Genomic DNA, 21,281 nt, shown 5'->3' with positions numbered 1-21,281 from the left:
TATCATCTATTCTTCCAAATAAGAACCATTATTATCATCTTTGGGATTCATTAAAAATAAAACATCTACCATGCAGTGAATAAATCCTTCTCAATGGTTTATAGTTTTTTCAAATCATCTCTAATGTTTGGTTCTTGAACCAACTAGTTATATCCTATGTATCAGATTTTCTGTCTAGAATCCCCAGTGTGATAAATTTGATTACTATTGGGATTGTACTCCTTGGAATCAAGCAAGACTTTGGAAGATTTGTTGATAATTTTCAAATTTGTGAAATCATTCTTATATGTTCTCTTGGGGATTTTGTTATTTGGTCACCTCATCTCTTTAAAAGCTTTCATTACATTGTCCTTGGAATATCTATATTTTGAAGATGTTTTCCAAGTGTTCCCTATACATTTTCAGACATTTTTCTTCTGATGACTTGTTTGCCACAATGCTACGCACTCATACAAATCCAGAATTTCATGAAGCCAATTCCCCAAATCCCAGAACTAACATCAGGTTAACTTCACCCATGCCACTGTATACACTGGGAGAAGGAGCTTTTTGAGAGCCCTGAGGTGATGGTTGTTTACAGAGTTTCAAAGAAACGTACCTTTCAAAGAAAGTTAACTCTGATCCAAGCCATGTTTCACAAACCCCACAGGATAGTTTGTTTTTTTGTTCATTTAAATATATACAATTTGCATATACCTTGAGGTTACCCTCAGTTCCCAAGCTGCTCCCAGGATGGTGGAACACTAATTCAAATTTCTGGTAGCTCAAAATTCCTGATAGTAGTAGAAACAATTTGTAGCTAAGGTTAGCTTGCCCACTTGTATCCCTTACCCACAGTCTCTACTGGCCAAACTGTATTCTGAGTGATTTAGATTAGCAAATTTAAGTTTGATCCAAATATGTAGCATTTGATGAGAAATTCTCTGGTAGTTCAGTTATAATAATTGTTACATGTTTCTACTCTTTTTGTAGATTTATATAGAATTTTGGATATTTTCTGAAGTGAGATCTTATTAGGCTCTATCATTATGAATAATATTTGCATCTCTCATTTTCTTTTTGTTTAATAAGTTGAATTGACATCAGAAATTTCAGTTTAAAATCAAGGTTTGGTAGGTAGCTGCTACCAATATGTCTGAATTATCAAAAGGTACCTCCCCTTGTCCCAGCTGTGAATCACAAAAACATGCCCCATTTGAGTGGGAGAACCACCAAAAAGGCATTTCTCCTTCTGGAACAAGGACTTGGCTAGTACTGTGAATTTTATTTTCCCCTACTTCCCATTCTCCATCCCATCAACATCCCACACAATTAATGCAATGTAGATTTTTCTTCATGGACATATGACCAGTAAAGCTGTATTTATATAAGCCAAGTTTAAGTGTTATATGGCAGAAGAATGTCTAATCTGTAGCTGTATTTTACAGAGCAGTTTTGATTATGGAGTGTTAACCTAGGAAATTTCAGTAAATTGCTTAACTTTTCAGTGTCTTTGCAGTAGGGATATAAATAATATGCACTTCAGAGGGACCTTGAAAGGATTGAGTTAATATACTTGCTTACAATACGTCAGGAACATAATAAGTACTATTATTATTATTGTATTCACAAGTTCATTAATATTTTCTAACAAATGAAAACTGATTCTTGCCAATGCTCTCAAGTAATCAGATATTAAAATTCATCATTCATTGCAAAGGTTTCTTTCACTTTGTAGTTTCTAGTAATAGGTGGGAGGAATGAGGTAATTATTTGAATGTCAAGTAAAAGAAATAATTTACTAATATGGTGCTCCCCTTGACACTAACAAAAGGAAATAAACTAATAAAGCTGAATTGTCACTTTTGAATTAGAAATTAAATGCAAATTATGCCTGCATAGTTGCATTTTCTATTTTTGATTTGTATCTCTATTTTAGCATTGAGGAAATAAAAGTAAAATATTTTTTCTCCCTACCTTAAATGGTATAAGCAAGCACAACCTTCTCTTTCCTCCAAGCCCTCCTGTGCTTCAGAAGCTTAGAGACACTAGTTCCATGTAGGCAGGTCCTCTAGATAACCAGATACATAGCAGAGTAGGAATATGACTTGTTCCCTTTTTAAACTCATGTCTTCTCAGAACCTATATTGTCTTTCCCAGGAGGTTGGTCACTGGGACAGATGAAACTTCACAAGAAATCACTGTTTGTCTCCTTAATATGTAGGCTACTAAACATATTTTACTTTTATGTTTTTAAAGAAAAATGCAAATGAAAAGATGTAAGTGGTCTTTCACTGTAATTAATGATTTATATAAATTAAAACTACTAGGGTGAATATTCAAACTCATTCACTTCACATTATTAATGTCAGTAAGTATAATTTGGTTTATATGCATATAATATGTCTTATTGCCCCAAAGCCTTGCTGTTTTGAAGGATTATAAAATCATTGGCTGTAAATATTAACCAGATTCTAATATAATCTGATATCTATTTGTGAAATTTGTAGATACCATTAATCATATGCCTAAGAGAACTTGCATAGCTAACAGATCAGACTGGTCTATATAACAAATTACTTTGTTATGAATAAGTATTATGATGACATGAGTGCAAATGCAGTAAGTATCCTATGCATGGACACATTTTTTATTTGAGATTCACCATTTATTTATATCTAGTATTTTTTACTTTTATATTTGTGATTGTTAATGAGGCAACAGTGATTTCTGTATTTCTTTCCTTTCTATGTGTCTTCAATATTCCTAAAGTATATGATAAAATAAGAGTATCTCCTGTTTTAGGAAAATCAGTTCAATACACAAAAGCAAAATGGATACAGATTTTAAGAGTGAAATATTGCATCAAACTGATAATGTAACAATGCTACTAATAACCTGATTCCTTGATTCCTCAAGGAAGACCAAATAACTTTCAGAATGAACTTTCCATTGCAATATGAGATATATTAAATATTGATCTCTAGTCAGTCTGAGGCATATGTTTTTGCTATAAATTGTTAGCAGGAACTGAAAAAGAAAAACCTTTAAAATGTTTGCCCAGTGAGTCCTACTTATGTTTTGCTCTTACCTTTGTCCCTTTGTTAGGAATCCTTGAAATCGTCCAGGCTGTCGCAGCCAACTATACAATAGGAAAAATGGTATTATTAGTATTGTTATTATTATTATAACTTTTAAAGATCTCTTCACAAAGAGGGTTATTTATGTAGAGTAGATTTCTTATTTTTATAGAATATGATCTTTCTCCCTTTATATTTAATTTATAGTTAGCAGTATCTCTTGCTACTTTGTTATAAACCAAACAAGCCACAGTGAGATACCTTGATAACTTCTAAATATGGTGCTATAGAACATTTCCAATTAGTTTTAAAATACTACTGTTTTGTATAAGTTGTTGAGTATGTAACTTTTTTTTTTAGAAAACAATCTTTTTTGAGAACTAAATATGAATACTCCAGCTTATCTTCAGAAATTGCTGGTGTTCTTTTCTCTGCTAGAACACAATTTGCTCCTTTTTAGCCTTCATAAAGTTGAGATTTCTCTGTTATTGTGTATAACTGTCATTTTCTTATTGTACACTGTTCATTATTTATTATCCATTATCTTTATATCTGTGAAGAACTTGGGTTTCTTGGTAACTTGTCCAAAATTATGTGGCTAATAAAGTACAAAATCTAAATTCCAAACAAGGTCTTTCTGACCATAGAGCCCTACTTACAGCAATAAAAATTTTCATTATTTTCTTATGCTGACAACTTTTCAGGAAGCTTACTGAGGATTAGAATTAGGATACTTTCCAAGAATGTATTTCAGAATGATTTTTATATGGAAATAAGTTGTTCTTAAAGCACAATTATTCACATCTTTATTTCTTAATTGCCTTGATGTAATATTCATTTCCTTTCACTTTATTTTGTTCTAAGCACAGTTCTTTAGTGTGGATTCATTCATCCTACTCACTTAGGGAAAGAGAAACTGTTAAGATATTGTGAATAAATGGGGAGATGGATTGATAATAACATTTTTTTACAAAATGATTTGATATTGAATATGCAGAATTACTAAACATAACTGTTTAACTATATATATTCAAATATAACTGCAGGACTCAGGTTGCAAGAATTTTATGATCATTCTTTTTTCCTGGAAGTTCTCAAATGCCAAAAATATCAAGAAATTTTATTAGTAGAATCCTTTTCCCTTTTATTTTTAATTTCTTGTGTTTCATTAAAGGGATGAATATTTTGATTAGAGCAAAGATTGTGTTAAAAAAATCTGGTAAATAGCTTCTGCCTATAATAATTTAGTAATAGAACCAAAGACATAACTTTTCCAAATCTCTATATTCCTGAATCTGATGTTCCTTGAAACTGTGTCCTCTCTGAGGGCAGTATAATAATACTGAGAAAAAAAATTGGAAATTTATTTGAGTTGACTTCAATTAGGTAGTGATAATGTTGTAAGTTAAACTTATTAGTTTCATGTGCTAATTTCAGTTTTAAAAAATCTATGAAACATCTTCTAATCCAAAATCTAAAAACAAACAAAACTAGACTATGCCTCTCATCTGGAAAAATGCTCCTACTATATTATAAGCATAAAAGTTATGATGGTATAAATGCAATATATAATATCCAAAGTTAATTGAGTCATCACTTGTTCAGATTTTTTTCTAAGAAATAGATTATATTAACTTATATCTGCTATTCTGAAAGTGAATAGAAGCTAGTACATTTACATGAAAAATTAAAATGTGGAAATGGGATATATTTTTAGCATAAATAAAGTCTTATTAGAAAAAAAATACTTAAATTGTCATTGCCAATAATTTTGTAGTATCCAAGTAAAATAGCCCCTGTTTATTGCATACTGAGTCTTTTATTTTATATAGTTCAACCTTATATACAACATGCCATTTAAAAGTATTTATGTGATAGGCACTCCTTTGATCTTCGTAATGTGCTTTCCTCATAACTTTTTTTTTCCCTTTTTTAAATTTAATTTATTTATTTATCTGTTTTTTTACTTTACAATATTGTATCCGTGGGTTCTTCAAAAACTAAAAGAAGTTACCCATCACATTCATAGAGTAATTTACAAGTCTAGAAAATCACTGGAGAACTAAGATAGGTTTAAGATGATATTACAGATTGAAGGAAGAGAGTTCTTCTTGATGTAGGAAAATAGAAACAATATGTTTCCTGAAATAGCCTCAGTCTAAACAAAACAGAGCTGAGCTGATTAGGATTATAGAACAAAATAAGTCATATAAATAAGTCACAAAATAAGTCATTTTCTCTGAAAAACATTATCAAGAATCTCTGTGTTCATAGACACCTTGTTTTAATTCATATCTACTTTTCTCTATATACTTTTTAAATAATAAGTTTCCAAATTTAAAATTCAAACTTTAGCTGGTATTGGCTTCCCCTTGTGGCTCAGACAGTAAAAAATCTGCCTGCAATACAGGAAACCCAGGTTTGATCCCTGGGGTGGGAAGATTCCCTAGAGAAGGGAATAGCAGCCCGCTTCAGTATTCTTGCCTGGAGAATTCCATGGACAGAGGAGCCTGGCAGGCTACAGTCCATGGGGTCTCAAAGAGTTGGATGCGACTGAGCAACTAACACTAACTTTCATAGACTTTCTGCATGTGAGTTTGGATAATTTGCACACTATAAGTATGCCAATATAGGGCAAAAAATTCTATGAAAAGTCATATTTTCTTCAAATTGGTATTTTAGGTTGTTTAATTATTATATTTTCCTTTGTTCTGAAATTTGTTTTATTCAGCAAAAAATCACAAGCATTTTGTGATTTACAAAGGATTGTAACTGTGGGGATAGCTACATGCCACATTCTATACACTACATTCTTACTAAAAAGAAATGTGATTTACTGCTATTTTACCTGTGGTTATTCACTTTTGGCCTATTATATTTGGGCTCAGTATTCTTTGTTTTGAGTACTATGCCAATGTATTCAAAATGTCCAAGTTAAAAGCGTACAGAAATATATGGCTCTGACCACAAAAGATGAGTTTTAGAGATGAATGACTGAGTAGTATAGGTTCATCATTTCTACTTGCAGACCATCCACCTCCTATTTTGTGAAGCAAAGACTCACCAAGAATTCTGATTTCCAGCCCTGCCACCGTTGACTTGAGTAGTCAAAAAACATAAGATCTATGAGAAGCTTTCTTTCAGCTAAATATGTAAAAAAACAGCAATGAATATCTAATGGCATAAGTTTCTTCATTAGAGTACAACCAAGTTGTGTTGCATTGCAGAGCAAAAAAACAATACATGTATATACATAAAATAATACTTTAAAGCTTTTAGAAGAAAATATATTTTAGATTTTAGGTTAAAGAAATTCTTAAAGATAAAATAATGAACATAAACTACAAGAAAAAGATAAGATTCTCATCTCAATATTTAAACAGTACTCAAAAAAAGTGAGCTACTGGAAGGAGATGTAAACAGTACCTGAACAACAAAATTTTAGTGCCTACATTGTAATGAATGTCTTCAAATTAATATATAAAATTCAACAATCTAATGTGTATGTGGGCAAAAGATATGAATGGGCAATTCTCAGAATAAAGAACACATACAATCAATAAATATATGAAAAATTACTCCATCTCTCTAGTATTCAGGAAAATGCAAAGTATAAGAGTAGTGTGATATATTTCATACTCTATCAAATTGGCTAAATGTCAGCCAAACAATACTAAATCCTGGCAAAAATTTAAGAAATATGCACTACTTGTGAAAGTGTGAATTGATACACACGTATTTGAAAAAAATGAAAATGTAGGCAATATATGACCCAATAATTTTACTTCTAAGTATTTATGTAGAAAAAATCATGTATCTGGACAAGAAGACATGTATAAAGCCAATTAGCACAAAATAAGGGAGAAGAGAATAGGTAAATTCTAGGCCTCCTGACTCTAAAGCTCTGAATTTACATATTAAAATAGAGGCAACACCTCTACATTCAGAATATTCCATTTTATACTGAACTAAAATAATCCAGTCTTTACTCTGGAGAAAACATGTCATTGAAATCCATATTAATAGATTCCCAGTGAATGAATTAGCTATTAAAAGAAACTGAAGTATCTCTCAACCATTTGAAAGAAATTTAATAGGCAGGTTGATTAAAATTTAATGGCAAACTTGTTGGCTATTAAAAGTGCATAGTGTGATAAATCAAGATGTCAGCTCTTCAATTTATGACTTTGGGAAAAAATGATGAACGAGCTTTTGAATTTCAATAAAACATCTCTTCTTTGACACTTTATAATTTCATTAATTGTTTGAATAAAAACAGTGAAAACATAAAGTTATTGTTTCTATGGCTTTAAAATTTGTATCACTTTTAAGGATACCATGCAGATTATTTTACTTTTATTGTTATAAAAATCTTGGTCTTAATATGGCTGTCTCTATTTTATAAAGTAGCCCTTTAAAATTGAATTAATCACTGCTCGCACTGTCTTTCTATAGATGGCATTTGTGTACTGATATTGTTTTGTTAAACAAAAAATCAGAGAAGTAGAAAACAAAATATTTCAAATAGAAACTTCCTATTGAATTAGTTCTCCATAGTTCTAGAGGTCTCTTTTATCTACTTTTATTTCTATTTGTTATATAAATTAATATGTGATTATGAAAAATAATGGAGAAAGCAATGGCACCCCACTCCAGTACTCTTGCCTGGAAAATTCCATGGACAGAGGAGCCTGGTAGGCTACAGTCCATGGGGTCGCTGGGAGTCGTATATGACTGAGTGACTTCACTTTCACTTTTCCCTTTCATGCACTGGGGAAGGAAATGGCAACCCACTCCAGTATTCTTGCCTGGAGAATCCCAGGGACGGCAGAGCCTGGTGGGCTGCCGTCTATGGGGTCGCACAGAGTGGGACACGACTGAAGCGACTTAGCAGCAGCAGCAGCAGCATGAAAAATAAACTAATTGAATTTACAGAAAAGCATATGATGAAAAAGTAATACATTACTATAAGGTTCCTAATAACATTTTCTTGAAACATATTTTTTGGAGAAGATACTAAAATATGTTTGAAAGTCATTGACTTAAATATATTTAAGAAAAACTACCAGAGTCATTTTGGCCACTGATGCGAAGAGTTGACTCATTTGAAAAGACCCTGATGTTGGGAAAGATTGAAGGCAGGAGGAGAAGGGGACGAAAGAGGATGAGATGGTTAGATGGCATTACCGACTCAATGGACATGAGTTTGGGTAAACTCCGGGAATTGGTGATGGACAGGGAGGCCTGGCATCCTGCGTTTCATGGGGTCGCAAAGAGTCAGACACAACTGAGCAACTGAACTGATAGCTACTGATACTGACCAGAGTCATGTGTGACCTTGAATAAATTATGAATGTCTCTGCACCTGTGTTTCTTTACATATTGCGTGATGATGGTAGATTTAGATAATGTTAAAATCTCATTCCATTGTAAATTCTTGGTTATAACCTTTTTCCATTGTTACATTGCAATTGATTAGGTGATACTTACATATGTAAGATATACTTTGGGTATTTCTGAATCATTTCTTCCAGATTTCTTGTTTATTTTATAGGTCCCTTGCTAAAGAAAAAGACATGTCTTTTTTCCTGTATACCACTTTTCTTGAATATTTAAAAAGGAAGTAAAAGCCACAGTACTCTCACCAGAAGGTGCATTCTTGTATGAGCACAGTTGAGCACACAAACATACACCTAAAGCATTTTACATACAATTTTAAGGGTTTCATAGCTTTGTAGAGACCATTTCATGGTGAGAGTCCTTGCTTTACACTGAAGTTAGTATTCTAAATTTCTATAGAAAATACATTATTGGTGAAACTATTTTCACTTATACAAAATGAAGTCTCTGCTGTGGGCCAGTATTACTATCTGAAGACAAAAGCACAAAGACATCACTCAGGTGTAACTCTGCTTTGTGTAAAACTCTGACTTGTATGCTGCTGCTGCTAAGTCGCTTCAGTTGTGTCCGACTCTGTGCGATCCTATAGACGGCAGCCTACCAGGCTCCGCCGTCCCTGGGATCCTCCAGGCAAGAATACTGGAGTGGGTTGCCATTTCCTTCTCCAGTGCATGAAAGGGAAAAGTGAAAGTGAAGTCGCTCAGTCATGTCCGACTCTTAGCGACCCCATGGACTGTAGCCTACCAGGCTCCTCCATCCATGGGATTTTCCAGGCAAGAGTACTGGAGTGGGGTGCCATTGCCTTGGTCATTATATATAATGAAAGTGACCTCATAGAAGACAAAACAAAACTATGCCAAACCAAAGGAGAGAGAACCTTGAGGGAACTGAATGGAGGATGAGGTACATTAAGGAGGGAGGAATCATCTGGGTAAAGCTATTTTATTGAAAGAAACGAAACAGAACATTTAGTATGCTGTATAATTTATACATAAGAATTTGAAAATTGAGGTATACTGATATGTGACTATTAGAGAATGATTGTATTCAATTGATTCATTGGATCACTGTGGTCTTAAATTATACAATTTTGCCCATTTAATATGATCAGTATGAATGTAAGTGCATTTTTTTTTAATGAAGTATGACAGGCAGAGGAGAGTGATAGTTCAAGTTATTTTAAGAGCTTTTCACTATGCTTTTGTTAGCCTGCTGTCAAGAAGAAACATTGTTTGAATTATGTTTCTGAATCATATAATATAGATTCAAGTGAGATCCAACTGTGATCTTGTTTCAGATCTGTTCTTTCCTTCACAATTTCAAAGCAGGTGAATCTGCCTTAGATTTTCAGTCCTCAGTTACAGGGATCACATTGAACTGGCCTAGGCAGTGCTATCATTCCGGGCCTCCCAGTGTCAGAACACATATTTTATTTTCCTAAGGGAAGAAATGTAGCAGGTTTGTGGTAAAAGACTACACATTTGAAAAGAATATACTCATTATTCCATTCAAGTTTTACTTATTCAAAAACTTTTGTATCATCCTCAATATTCAGATATAATTAAAAAAAAACTTTTCTTAAAGTGACCATCTTTGATTTTACACTTAGTCTTTTTCAGTAGCACAGGGTCTGACAAAAAACTGTCAGAAAACCCTCTAAGTTTTCAGTGTGGAATATGAAAATCCTATTTTGTTTTCTATCATGCTTTTACCAAAAATAAAGATTTTGTGCTTAGTCCTCTGTTGACAGCCTTGTTAATGAGTCACGTATGTTGAAATTCAATACTAATTCCTTTCCTATGGTTTTCTTAAAGAGCTACCCCTTGTTTCTGATAGCAAATAATCAAGTTTGACCAGACTGTAGTCAGGATGTAATGAGTCAAAGAATTAAAGAACAGCTATTTTTACATAGCCGCCTTGAACTGTTTTACCCTATTTAAGCTTTTTGCGTCATAGCAGGCTGTGCTGTTTTTTATTTTCCCCCTCTGATTATTATCTGCAGTTAATATTCAGGTAGCATTTACTATTTCCAAATAATTGTATGAATATTGTCTTTGCTTTAATAGTTTCAGTATTTCATGGCAGGCTGTGCTGTTTTTTTTCCCCCCTCTAATTATTATCTGCAGTCAATATTCAGGTAGCATTTACCATTTCCAAAGAATTATATGAATATTTATATTTGCTTTAATATTTTCAGTATTACGGTCATCGGTGTAGTATTGGAAGGAAATAAATCACAGTAGATGGGGAAATAGATGGGGAAACAGTGGACACACTGGCTGACTTTATTTTTTTGGGCTCCAAAATCACTGCAGATGGTGACTGCAGCCATGAAATTAAAAGACGCTTACTCCTTGGAAGGAAAGTTATGACCAACGTAGACAGCATATTAAAAAGCAGAGACATTACTTTGTCAACAAAGGTCCATCTAGTCAAGGCTATGGTTTTTCCAGTAGTCATATATGGATGTGAGAGCTGGACTATAAAGAAAGCTGAGCACCAAAGAATTGATGCTTTTGAACTGTGGTGTTGGAGAAGACTCTTGAGAGACCCTTGGACTACAAGGAAATCAAACCAGTCCATCCTAAAGGAAATCAGTCCTGGGTGTTCATTGGAAGGACTGATGTTAAAGCTGTAACTCCAATACTTTGGCCACCTGATGCAAAGAGCTGACTCATTGGAAAAGACCCTGATGCTGGGAAAGATTGAGGGCAGGAGGAGAAGGGGACGACAAAGGATGAGATGGTTGGATGGCATCACCGACTCAATGGACATGAATTTGGGTAAACTCTGGGAGTTGATGATGGACAGGGAAGCCTGGCGTGCTGAGATTCATGGGGTCACAAAGAGTCGGACACAAATGAGCGACTGAACTGAACTGAAATCACAGTAGGAATTATACAAATGACACTCTTAAAAAATTTACTCAAAGTTTAAAGCTACTCATATATGACAAAATGATTTTGTTTTAGTTTTCATATTTTCACTATGTCATGGATTTCACATAATTTTTTTCTTTAATTAAGGAAATATTTATTGATCTCTTAAGAACTATCCTAGACATGAGATACAGAGCAGTGAAAAAAACCCTGTGTATTCTCTGTTTTCTGGGGTTTACATAACAGTGAAATTAGCACATGAACAGGCTTTACCATACATAATGTTATAACTATCTTCCTCTCCACCTCCCAACATCAATTTATTTCTATCTTCAAACTGACTAACCAGTAGGCTTGACTTTTTAGTGGCAAAATAGTGACAGACAGTCTGTAAACACTGATCTTCTTGGAAGTCTTCAGCAGTTTTACGGTTATTAGAAGGGAAGTTTGCAAATCAGAAATTACTTGGAAGGAAAGGGAAAAGACAGGATGGACAGAACCTTGGAAAACAGTATCAGAATTCAAAGTGACCCAATTAAATTGGAGAAGCAGCCAGAAGCAAACAGAACAGACTTGGGCAAACGACAAATGAAATGCAATGCAGCTACAGAGAAAAGACATAGGCATAACTGTGCACATAAAAGATGAAGGAAGATAGGTTCTGTGCAGGTGATTAGATAAAAGATTGGGCATTAGCAACAAGCAGAGTTTTTTAGTACAGCCAGTGCTACCTTTCATGAGTATAACTTAAATGCCTAAATGTGAGTGGGTACTGTGAAAGTGAAAGTGTTAGTCGCTCAGTCATGTCTGATTCTTTGTGACCCCGTGGACTGTAGCCCTCCAGACTCCTCTGTCCATGGGATTCTCCAGGCAAGAATACAGAAGTGGGTTGCCATTTGCTTCTCCCAGGGGATCTTCCCAACCCAGGGATTGAACCTGGGTCTTTCTGCATTTCAGGCAGATTCTTTACCACAGAGCCACCAGAGAAGCCCAAATATAGGCATCACTTTCTAGGAAAATTGCACTTGTTTGGCATGCCAACAGGAAACATGGCCTCTTGAGATTACAACAGCTATGAGTGTCCATGAAAAGGTATTAACTTCTTACACAAGGTGAATCAAATGAAGTATACGTGTTGAGTTATTCAGATATCTCCCTCAAAATTTCAAACTAGCAAACTCGTAGAGCTTATCCATAACCTTATAGTCTTTGCAAAACATTGATCACCAAACTGTAGTTCCTGTAACTGAACCCATACTTCTTATAACTCTTTGATTTCAGGACTAAAGTCAGTTTCAGTGACACTAATTATATTAGTTTTAAATGGTGCATGAGGTATAAAAATGAGTGATAGTAAAAAAGCCAACTTAATTTAAATAGTGATTCTCTTTCTATCAGGAAGAGAGGTCCTTAACACCACAATAAAGAGAAAGCTGATTTTAGTTTTAAGCTTAATTTTCTTTTAAGTGTTTATCTGGTTTTAGATTCACCAGCAGGTAGATCTCCAATTATGTCACTCATTAGGACTGTAGATTAGTAGCTGATTCTTCCTTGCACTCAGACTTAAAAGCAGCCTACCAAACTCCTGCTGTAGAGATGGATAGTATGCCATTTCAGTAACACTGTATCATAATACAGCTGTATGCCAATCCATTGCTTCTATTGTTGCTGGCCTTTTCAAATTTAGCAGGAATTGATGATAAATAAGAAAACTTTAAAATTCAGTCTTTCTACATTTGTAGATTTCACTGATAAAAGTGCTTTAAATTTAAAATACATTTAAAGATTAGGAAACCACTAAGAAAAACAGAACAGAAACTTTATGCTGGGAAAGCTAGAACCAGATGGATTATCTGTACAAATGTTGATAGTTTCACTAGAATTCCATTATGGACCTCCACTTTTTGTTCTCGTATTATTAGCTTTTTTGAAAACCAAATTCTAAACAGAAACCAAAATTTGAGTCACGTGCTTCTTGCTTATGCTTGATTCTTCCCAACTCAATTGTTTACTTGTTCTGTAGGTCATCTTTTTTTAAATTATGTTCTTTTAATATTTTTTAGTTTTTAAGTTCAGGTAAGTTGACATATTATATTAGTTTTCAGTGTATAGCATAATCAACTACTTGTATATATTATGAAATAGTCACCACAATAAGTCTAGTTCACATTCATCACCATATATAATTAGTTTTCTTCTGATGGTAACTTTTAAGCAGATCATCTTTTACATTGGCATAGGAAAAAAGGGGATATTTTCTTTTATACGCTATGTGAAGTAAGGAAAAAAAGTGACAAGCCATCTTCCCAGCCTACTGTTTGCTTTCCTGTTACTTTAAATAATGTGTAGGAATGAAGGAAAATATATAGAAATGCACATATAAGTCCCAGCGATAAAGATCTTACCCTTATTTGATCTATGAGAAAATATAAAGAGTCTGAACAATTTCATATTTTTAAGTTTTACCCTAGTTCACTTTAAGTTCTTACACCTTTCATTTCATTTTTTATTTAAATTTTCATTTATAGTAACTTTAGAAAACAATTACTTGTATTAGAAAATGAACTTTTTTTATTTGAGAAAAGTCTGCAATAATAAATATTACATAGATACAATTTATAGGTAGTTTGTTTTTAAAAAAATGTTGGCCAAATCAAATCCTGTCTCAGTCAGTTTATCTTAAATTTGTGTAACATCAGCAATATCCATGTTTAAGATTAACAGTATTCAGTTTCTTATCTGAAAGACCACTATAGCCAACTCATTTTAGCTGTCCTTACTAATATACCTTGTATTTAATTCATCAATGGAAAATAATATCCTGATGTACCCATTTTATAATAAGCTGAAGATCTGTCATCTCACTGTGTAAAGACATTTAAATGTATATGAAATACAAGTTTAACAAATATTCATCAAGCGTATAGTAAGTGAAAAATTGTGTGCTAGTTCTTTGCAGAATGTGTAGGATGTAAACATATGGCTTATTTCCTGATATAACTGAAACCTTTCAGCTCTACAGATCAGACAAGCTTTGTCTGGCCATGAAATTCTCCAGGCCAGAATATTGGAATGGGTAGCCTTTCTCCAGGGTATCTTCCCAACCCAGAGATCGAATCCAGGTCTCCCACATTGCAGGAGGATTCTTTACTGTCTGAGTCACCAGGGAAACCCAAGACAAGCTTTATTGTCCTTTAAATCAAGAGTTCACTTTCCCAATTTTGAGGTTAAAATATTTATTTGGTAATTTACCATATAACAGTATGATTAAAATAAAATTAAAACTGCCATGGCTAAGTTTTCCCTTTTCACTTTTTTAACATTTCTATGAACATCTGAATGTTCCTATTTATGCATTCAGTACAGATTACTCTTTATTTTGAGACAGCTGTAGATTCACTTGCAGTTGTAATGAAATAACACAGAGATCATGTACCTTTTTCCCAGTTTCCCTGAATAATATCTTGTAAAAGTATACTGCAGTGTCTCAGCCAGCATATTGACATTGAAACTTCCCACCAATTTTGCTCAGATTTCTTCAGTTTTACTTGTATTTAATTGTATTTGTGTGTGTGTATGTGTGTATTTAGTTCCCTGTAATTCTTTCACAAGAATGAATGAGTGAGTGGGTGAAAATCGTTCAGTTGTGTCCAACTCTTTGCGACCCCATGAGTAGGTTTGTTTATCCACCACCATAGTCAAGATACAGAGTCATTCCATCAAGGACGCCTCACGTTGCCCCTTTATGACCATGCCCACCTCCTTCCCACTTGCATTTTTCAACCCTGGAAGCCACTAATCTGTTCTGTGTTTCTATAATTTTGTCATTTCTAGATTATTATATACATATCTGTGAAATCATTCAGTGTAAATCTTTTGAACTGTCTCTTTTACCCAATGTAATTCTCTAGCAATTCATCCAGGTCATTATGTGTATTGATAGCTGTTCAGTTTTATTTCTGAGTAGTATTCCATGGTATGGATGTGCCACAGATTGTTTAACCACTCACCAGATGAAGGACATCTGGACACTTTCCCATTATGGACTATTATGAATAAAGCTGCTATGAATCTGTAGGTTTTTGTGCCAGCATGAATTTCCAATACTCTGGGATAAATGTCCAAGAGTACAGTAGCTGGGTGGTATGGTAATTGTACATTTAGTTTTTTTTTTTAATTAATTTATTTATTTTAATTGGAGGCTAATTACTTTACAATATTGTACATTTAGTTTTATAAGAAAATCCAAACTACTTTTCAGAATAGCTGTATTACTGTATACTTCCATCAGCAAAGTATGAGTGATCCCATTTCTCTTTATCCATACCAGCATTTGATGTCATCACCATTTTTAAGTGTATGGTGATATCTCATTATGGTTTTAACCTGTTATTTTCCTAAAGCATTCTTTCTCCTTTTCTCATTATGAACTTGTTTGCCACCTGTATACACTTTTCCATGACACATCTGTTTATACCTTTGGTCCATTTTCTAATTAAATTGGTTTTGGTTTTGTTTGTTGTTGATTGTCTTTTACTGTTGACTTTTTGGAGTTCTCCAAAGTCCCAAATATCCCATATACTAGTCCTTTGTTGGACTGCAAACATTTGTAAATTTGCTTGCAAATATTTTCTCCTGTTCTATATATTTCCATTGTCTAATATAAATATATATATATTTAATTTAATATACAATGTTTTCAACCTACCCTTATACAGTTTGTATTTTTCTTTCTTCAGTTATTTTTCCTTTATCATCTAACATAAATACATATATATCTATGATTTTCGTATATGGCCTAATTCTATTTAATAAAACTATCTTCTAAAGTTTTTGCCTTTTTGGTTAAATTGCTATGAAAGGTGGGAGGTTGTAATGCATGCTGACAGTTTGTTAGAGACTAAGTACTTCTATTCATAAAGAAATGAAAGAGTTTAACTTTCTTACTTTGCTATGCCAAAACCCACCAGTTGGAAAATGGAAAATGTAATTATATGTATTGGTTGATACCATGAACTTCGTATTTTATTTAAAATATTTTAAAATAATATCCTTATGATCATTTTATCAGATTTGTAAGTTCACCTAATGCTTACTATGGTGAACTAACAAGTATGATTGCATTTTATTTTATTTCAATTTGAATAAGTCTTCATAGAATTGTAAGTAATGTCACAATCTTCTGTTGTGTCCAAAACTGCTCTCCAAATGAGTGTTTTATCATAAATGTTGTCTTTTATTATTTTCATTGAAAACAACCCAGTGGTTTCTGTGATTGAATGAATGTTTTAATTTTAGCTTTTCTTTCTGTGTTTTAAACTTTCTTTCAGCTTTTGTGTTTTGTGTTTTGTTTATATGGAAGACTATATTTTGCTTTTTAAAAAAATCTTTCATTTTTAGCAAGCATGGGAATATATTCTTGCTTACACTCTGAGAAAGAGAACACCCTAAATGTGGCTTAACATTATAAATCATCTTCTTTCTTTCGCATTGACTCAGATATGTGCATTGTTGGAAACGTGTGCTTTAGTGGCATATATTTTTGAGTCTGACTAGCTGCCTGCCTGTAATCAGGACTATATCAACTGTTATCATTCTAAATGTTTCCTTTCTTTTTTTCAAACACGTTTGCCTGATTGACCTTTTTTTTTTTTCTCTGTCTTTCTATGGGGCTGCTCCAGGAGCCATGGCTAATCATCTTATAAGCAATGCTCTGCTTCGTCCGCATGGTACTAACAATCCCTATAATACATTGCTTGGGGAACCGGCGGTCTGTAACAACCCTTCTGTCAGCATGTACAACGCACAAGGTGTGCTGGAGTTTATCTTAATTTTTACAAGTGAAAGTCCCATTTTATGTAGCTTTTATAGCCACATTCTATTTTTCTTTCCTTCCTCCTGCCTTTTCTTTCTTTTGGAAGCAGACACACAGACTCTTTTCACCTTTCACCCTTCTTGGTGCTTTTATTTTCCATTTTCCTTAGGTTTTCCTTAGTAAGAAATGGATTTTTTCCTTCTGATAAACAAATGCTTGATTCACCAATATGTGTTTGTTTCTCTGTAATGTTATGAAATGTTTTGTGGTTTGTCAGTACTTTTCTTGTTGTTGATTGATTTCCATACTAAATACCTATGTATTCATTTTGAGAAATGAGCTATTTGCCTAAGGTAAGTAAGATAAAGAAGACTTGATTCAGTAATCTTAATGCTAGAAGATCAAGAAAGTAATCTTACTCTCTTCTACGATGAAGCACACTCTAGGCACAAATATCAGTACTAATGAAAGTGCTTAGATCAACTCCATGGAAAACACTGAAATAAGCTGTGGAGGAAAGAACAGTGAACTGAACAGTACAGATCAAGTTCTACCCTATCTTAATATTGCCTATATGCACTGACTCAGGAAGGTCGTGAAATGCTTTTTCTACTGTGGCTTCATGTTAACAACAAGGGTTTTGTATATGGCTCCTCTGTATATTCTCCAACTTTAAATTGTATCTCAGATAAGCATAAGTCTCTTTAAAACCACTTACAATCTAAGCGTTTGTACATGACACTATTTTTTTTAAGATAAAAATATATTGGGGGCACAAGAAATTAAAAATATTCATACCATAAGTACAGTGACCACAGGAAAAAAATTACTCAAGTAAAAGTTTTGTAAAAGAAAAATTTTAGTTTTGTAAAGGAAAAATTTATTTAAAATTATATTTGAAAATAACTCACTATAACAAAGAGACTTCAATAGTTCCTTCAAGCTGGACGTGATAGATTAGATATATTTTAACTTTCCTAGGCAATCGTGAGTAAAATGTCTATTATCCTTTTTTTTGGAATCTGTGTGTGTGTGTGTGTGTGTTTCCTTCTCAGTCAGAGGTAAAAAATTACTTACATGAATGTGAAAACTTGGTGTGAATGTTTATTCCAAAAATAAAGCATGTTTGTTGCAACATGGCCTTTGGGTGTCTCTCTAAAATCATCTGAGTTTCCCAGGTGACACTGTGTTAGATACAAAAGACGATTTTAAATGATTTCAAAAATTTTGAAGCCGATAATTCAGAAGTGACTTCAGGAATATAGTCAAGTTGTTTGTCAGTAGGAAAAATAATTAAGCAAGCTGTTAATTTTATCCAGTTTCTTAAGATTTACACCTGAGAATCATAGACCTAGAATTAAAAGAAGGGAGAGAGCTCATTGAATCCTCTTTGCTATACTGTGGACATTCTGTCAGCCTGTGCTTAAGTATTTCCTCTAATGACGACCTTCCTAGCTCAGGATCTTAAATATTCAATTGTTGAAATGTTCCATTTGTTATAAATATTTTTCTTTCCACCAAGCCGAAATTTGCCTCTGGCCATGATGCGTAGCTTTGCCTTCTAGAACAAAGATGAGAAAAGCATTTTTCTGCTGTCTGTGCCATCCTTTAAATACTTGAAAGTAGTTAATCTGGCTTCTTTTAGTCACCTTTTTATTCTAGTAAAGCAGCCTTAGTGCTATCAGTAGAAGAAAGTTTCTTCATGGTTATCCCCCTTTATATTGTTTACCATTTGCCAATATCCTTATTTTGTTGTAGCACTCAGTGATGGCACCAAATGTGGTTTGGCAGAACAATTCTGCAGACTTTATGAAGGCTTGTCTGGGGCTTTTCTTTATTTTCATTAGTCTAAATGACAGATAACTGTGTCATTAGAAGCATTTTAAAGTGTGCTGACATATTAAGTTTTGAATGATATTAAATGAAGTTTTACACCATATTTGCAAATTATACCTATTCTACATTATTCACCTTACACGAAGAATTGTTGGAAATTGGTTTAAAATAAGTAATAAATTTAGATCACATTTTGTTTAGCTTTTTTTACTATTCAGATATAATTTCTAGTGTCATACGTAATGAAAAAGTAACAATCATTAATCTATGTTATCCCTAATTCAGTATTTACCTTCTTGTCTTATTTTATTACTGGAATTCTAAATTAGGAGATTTTTCTAAGGATGGAACACTATTATATAAACACTTTCAAAGTGAATTTTTCATGACAAAATTTAAAATAATACCATATAAATCCAAAGTTTTATTCTTGTCGAGCCTATTACTGAATATTGCTGTTAAGATTATGAATAAATACACAAAGGTTACTTCTGAGTGGATTTATTGTTTATGCCAGTAAATTACATTCAGCTGACTTTTCTTAAAAACAGAAGTAAATAATTTTATTATTGGTTTTCAGAGTCAGAAATGGAATTGTTCAACTACTTTATGTTTTAGTATTTTTTAAGATGTTAAGAAACTATGGTAGTGCTTAAAATGATGTTTTACCACTGACCAAAAATAAAACTTGGTGACTATCATATTGCTACTAATCTTATGCTTTCAGATGAATGCACTTATATTCTTACTGGCAAGGTGAAATCTTACATGAAATATAGGTGGCTCGGTATGTACTGGAGTGGTTTATGTTGAATTACAACTTGGTTCTGTTCCGTTGGTCCTTTAATTCTGTTATACCAATGCCATCCAAGCAAAGAAGCATTTGGATTTAAAGTATCCATTTTTGTTTTTGATGCCTTTATTTAAAATATGTAAAGATATGTTATAGTGTTCCTGATGCATATAGAGTTAGGAACAAAAATGAATAATATAGTTTTGTTAGATTGGATTCAGATTCTCTTTGTGGAAATATTTAAAACTTCATGCATAGTATTTCTGGACCATTATCTTCCTATCTGTATTGGATAGTTCAGTTTTTGTTAGATAAATCTTATTATAGATTAACCTGTCAACAAAATGTAATATATAGAGAAGTCATGCTTTTACAAGTTAATTTACATTTTAAGGTAATTTAATTCAATTCTAAAACTTTAAAGAAAGACATATCTCTAGGATGGGATACGTGAAGAATACATTATAGTTGTCAAGAATACAAGGTTGTAGTATAAAGTATATAATTAAATATTCTGTTACGGCTTTCAAAGTCTAAGGCGGGATGTGAAGAGAAGGAGGTAGAGGAGAGGTGCATGAAGTCAATCAAGATTCCCCTTCTGATCCCAGTTCTGCCACTGTTAGCAGAGCGGTGTTAGATAAGGCTCAGTCTCTCTTGGCTGCGGCTTCCTCATCTTGCAAAGCAGGAGCTGAGCTTCAGTTACCTCTCCTGTGCTTTCCACTTCTAAAATGTTATCATTTAAAGAAGGGGCCATAATGAGCCTGCAAGCAATTTACATCTGTTGCTATACTAATTTGGCTTTTTATTTCAAATTCTTCTTCTTTAAAAGAAATTTTCTCTGCATTTTGAAATATTGCTGGTCTTTTGCTGAGAAGCAAATCAACTTTTAAAGTACCAAAACAGTACCTCGAAAGTAGTGGTTAATTTGTAACAAGTCTGTATCTCTTGAAATTATCTAGCCCAGTGACTTTGCTGGTTTTTATTTTGTGATAATTTAATCCTCTTATAAAGAAAATCAGCAAGAGCAGTTTTTTGACTGGATTAAAATATGAGAATTTTTTAAGATAATGTTTTTATGGTTGTTTTTAAAGTATTAACTTTTAAAATGATTGCATATGATTATGCAACAGTCCAGAGGAAAACTTGATATTGATTGGTGGTATTTTTTCCCTTCACATTTTCATGATACAGAATAATGGTTGGGTTTAACATTTTTCTTTCTCCATAGTTATACAACTTTTGAATATGAGCTCCAGAAATGACAGTATTGATCAGTATTATTTACAAATGATATAAAGTATTTGTATAGGTACAATGGGAAAAAAATAACCTTTGTACATGAGAATATACAAAAGAAAACAAACATAATTATAAAAACTTCAAAGTGTTTTTCTTTTCTTTATATACAAGCTAAAGAATTTACTTATAATCTAACCGAAAAAATTTATAGTGACATTCCTTAGAAACAAGTATGTCCTAACACATACACACAAATATAT

The 21,281-nt window shown here is 33.0% G+C and overlaps 1 protein-coding gene across 15 annotated transcripts in view; it reads left to right on the top strand.

The window, feature by feature from the left end:
* Positions 1–21,281, top strand: part of ADGRL3 (adhesion G protein-coupled receptor L3) — an 885,081-nt gene that overhangs the window by 859,086 nt on the left and 4,714 nt on the right. For 3 of the 15 annotated variants that reach the window (XM_081506647.1, XM_081507013.1, XM_081506941.1), the window contains one exon: positions 17,020–17,148. The exons of the other annotated variants lie outside the window; for them this stretch is intronic. In XM_081506647.1, the coding sequence (XP_081362773.1) occupies positions 17,020–17,148 (129 nt within the window). The remainder of the gene's footprint in view (positions 1–17,019; positions 17,149–21,281) is intronic. 15 annotated transcript variants of the gene reach the window in all.

The sequence above is a fragment of the Giraffa tippelskirchi genome, chromosome 1 (assembly GCF_054371585.1).
Source record: "Giraffa tippelskirchi isolate mGirTip1 chromosome 1, T2T-mGirTip1v1.2.pri, whole genome shotgun sequence".
In the NCBI taxonomy this organism is placed as follows: Eukaryota; Metazoa; Chordata; class Mammalia; order Artiodactyla; family Giraffidae; genus Giraffa; species Giraffa tippelskirchi.
Note: the sequence above shows the minus strand (reverse complement) of the source record. Positions and strands in the feature narration are given on the sequence as shown.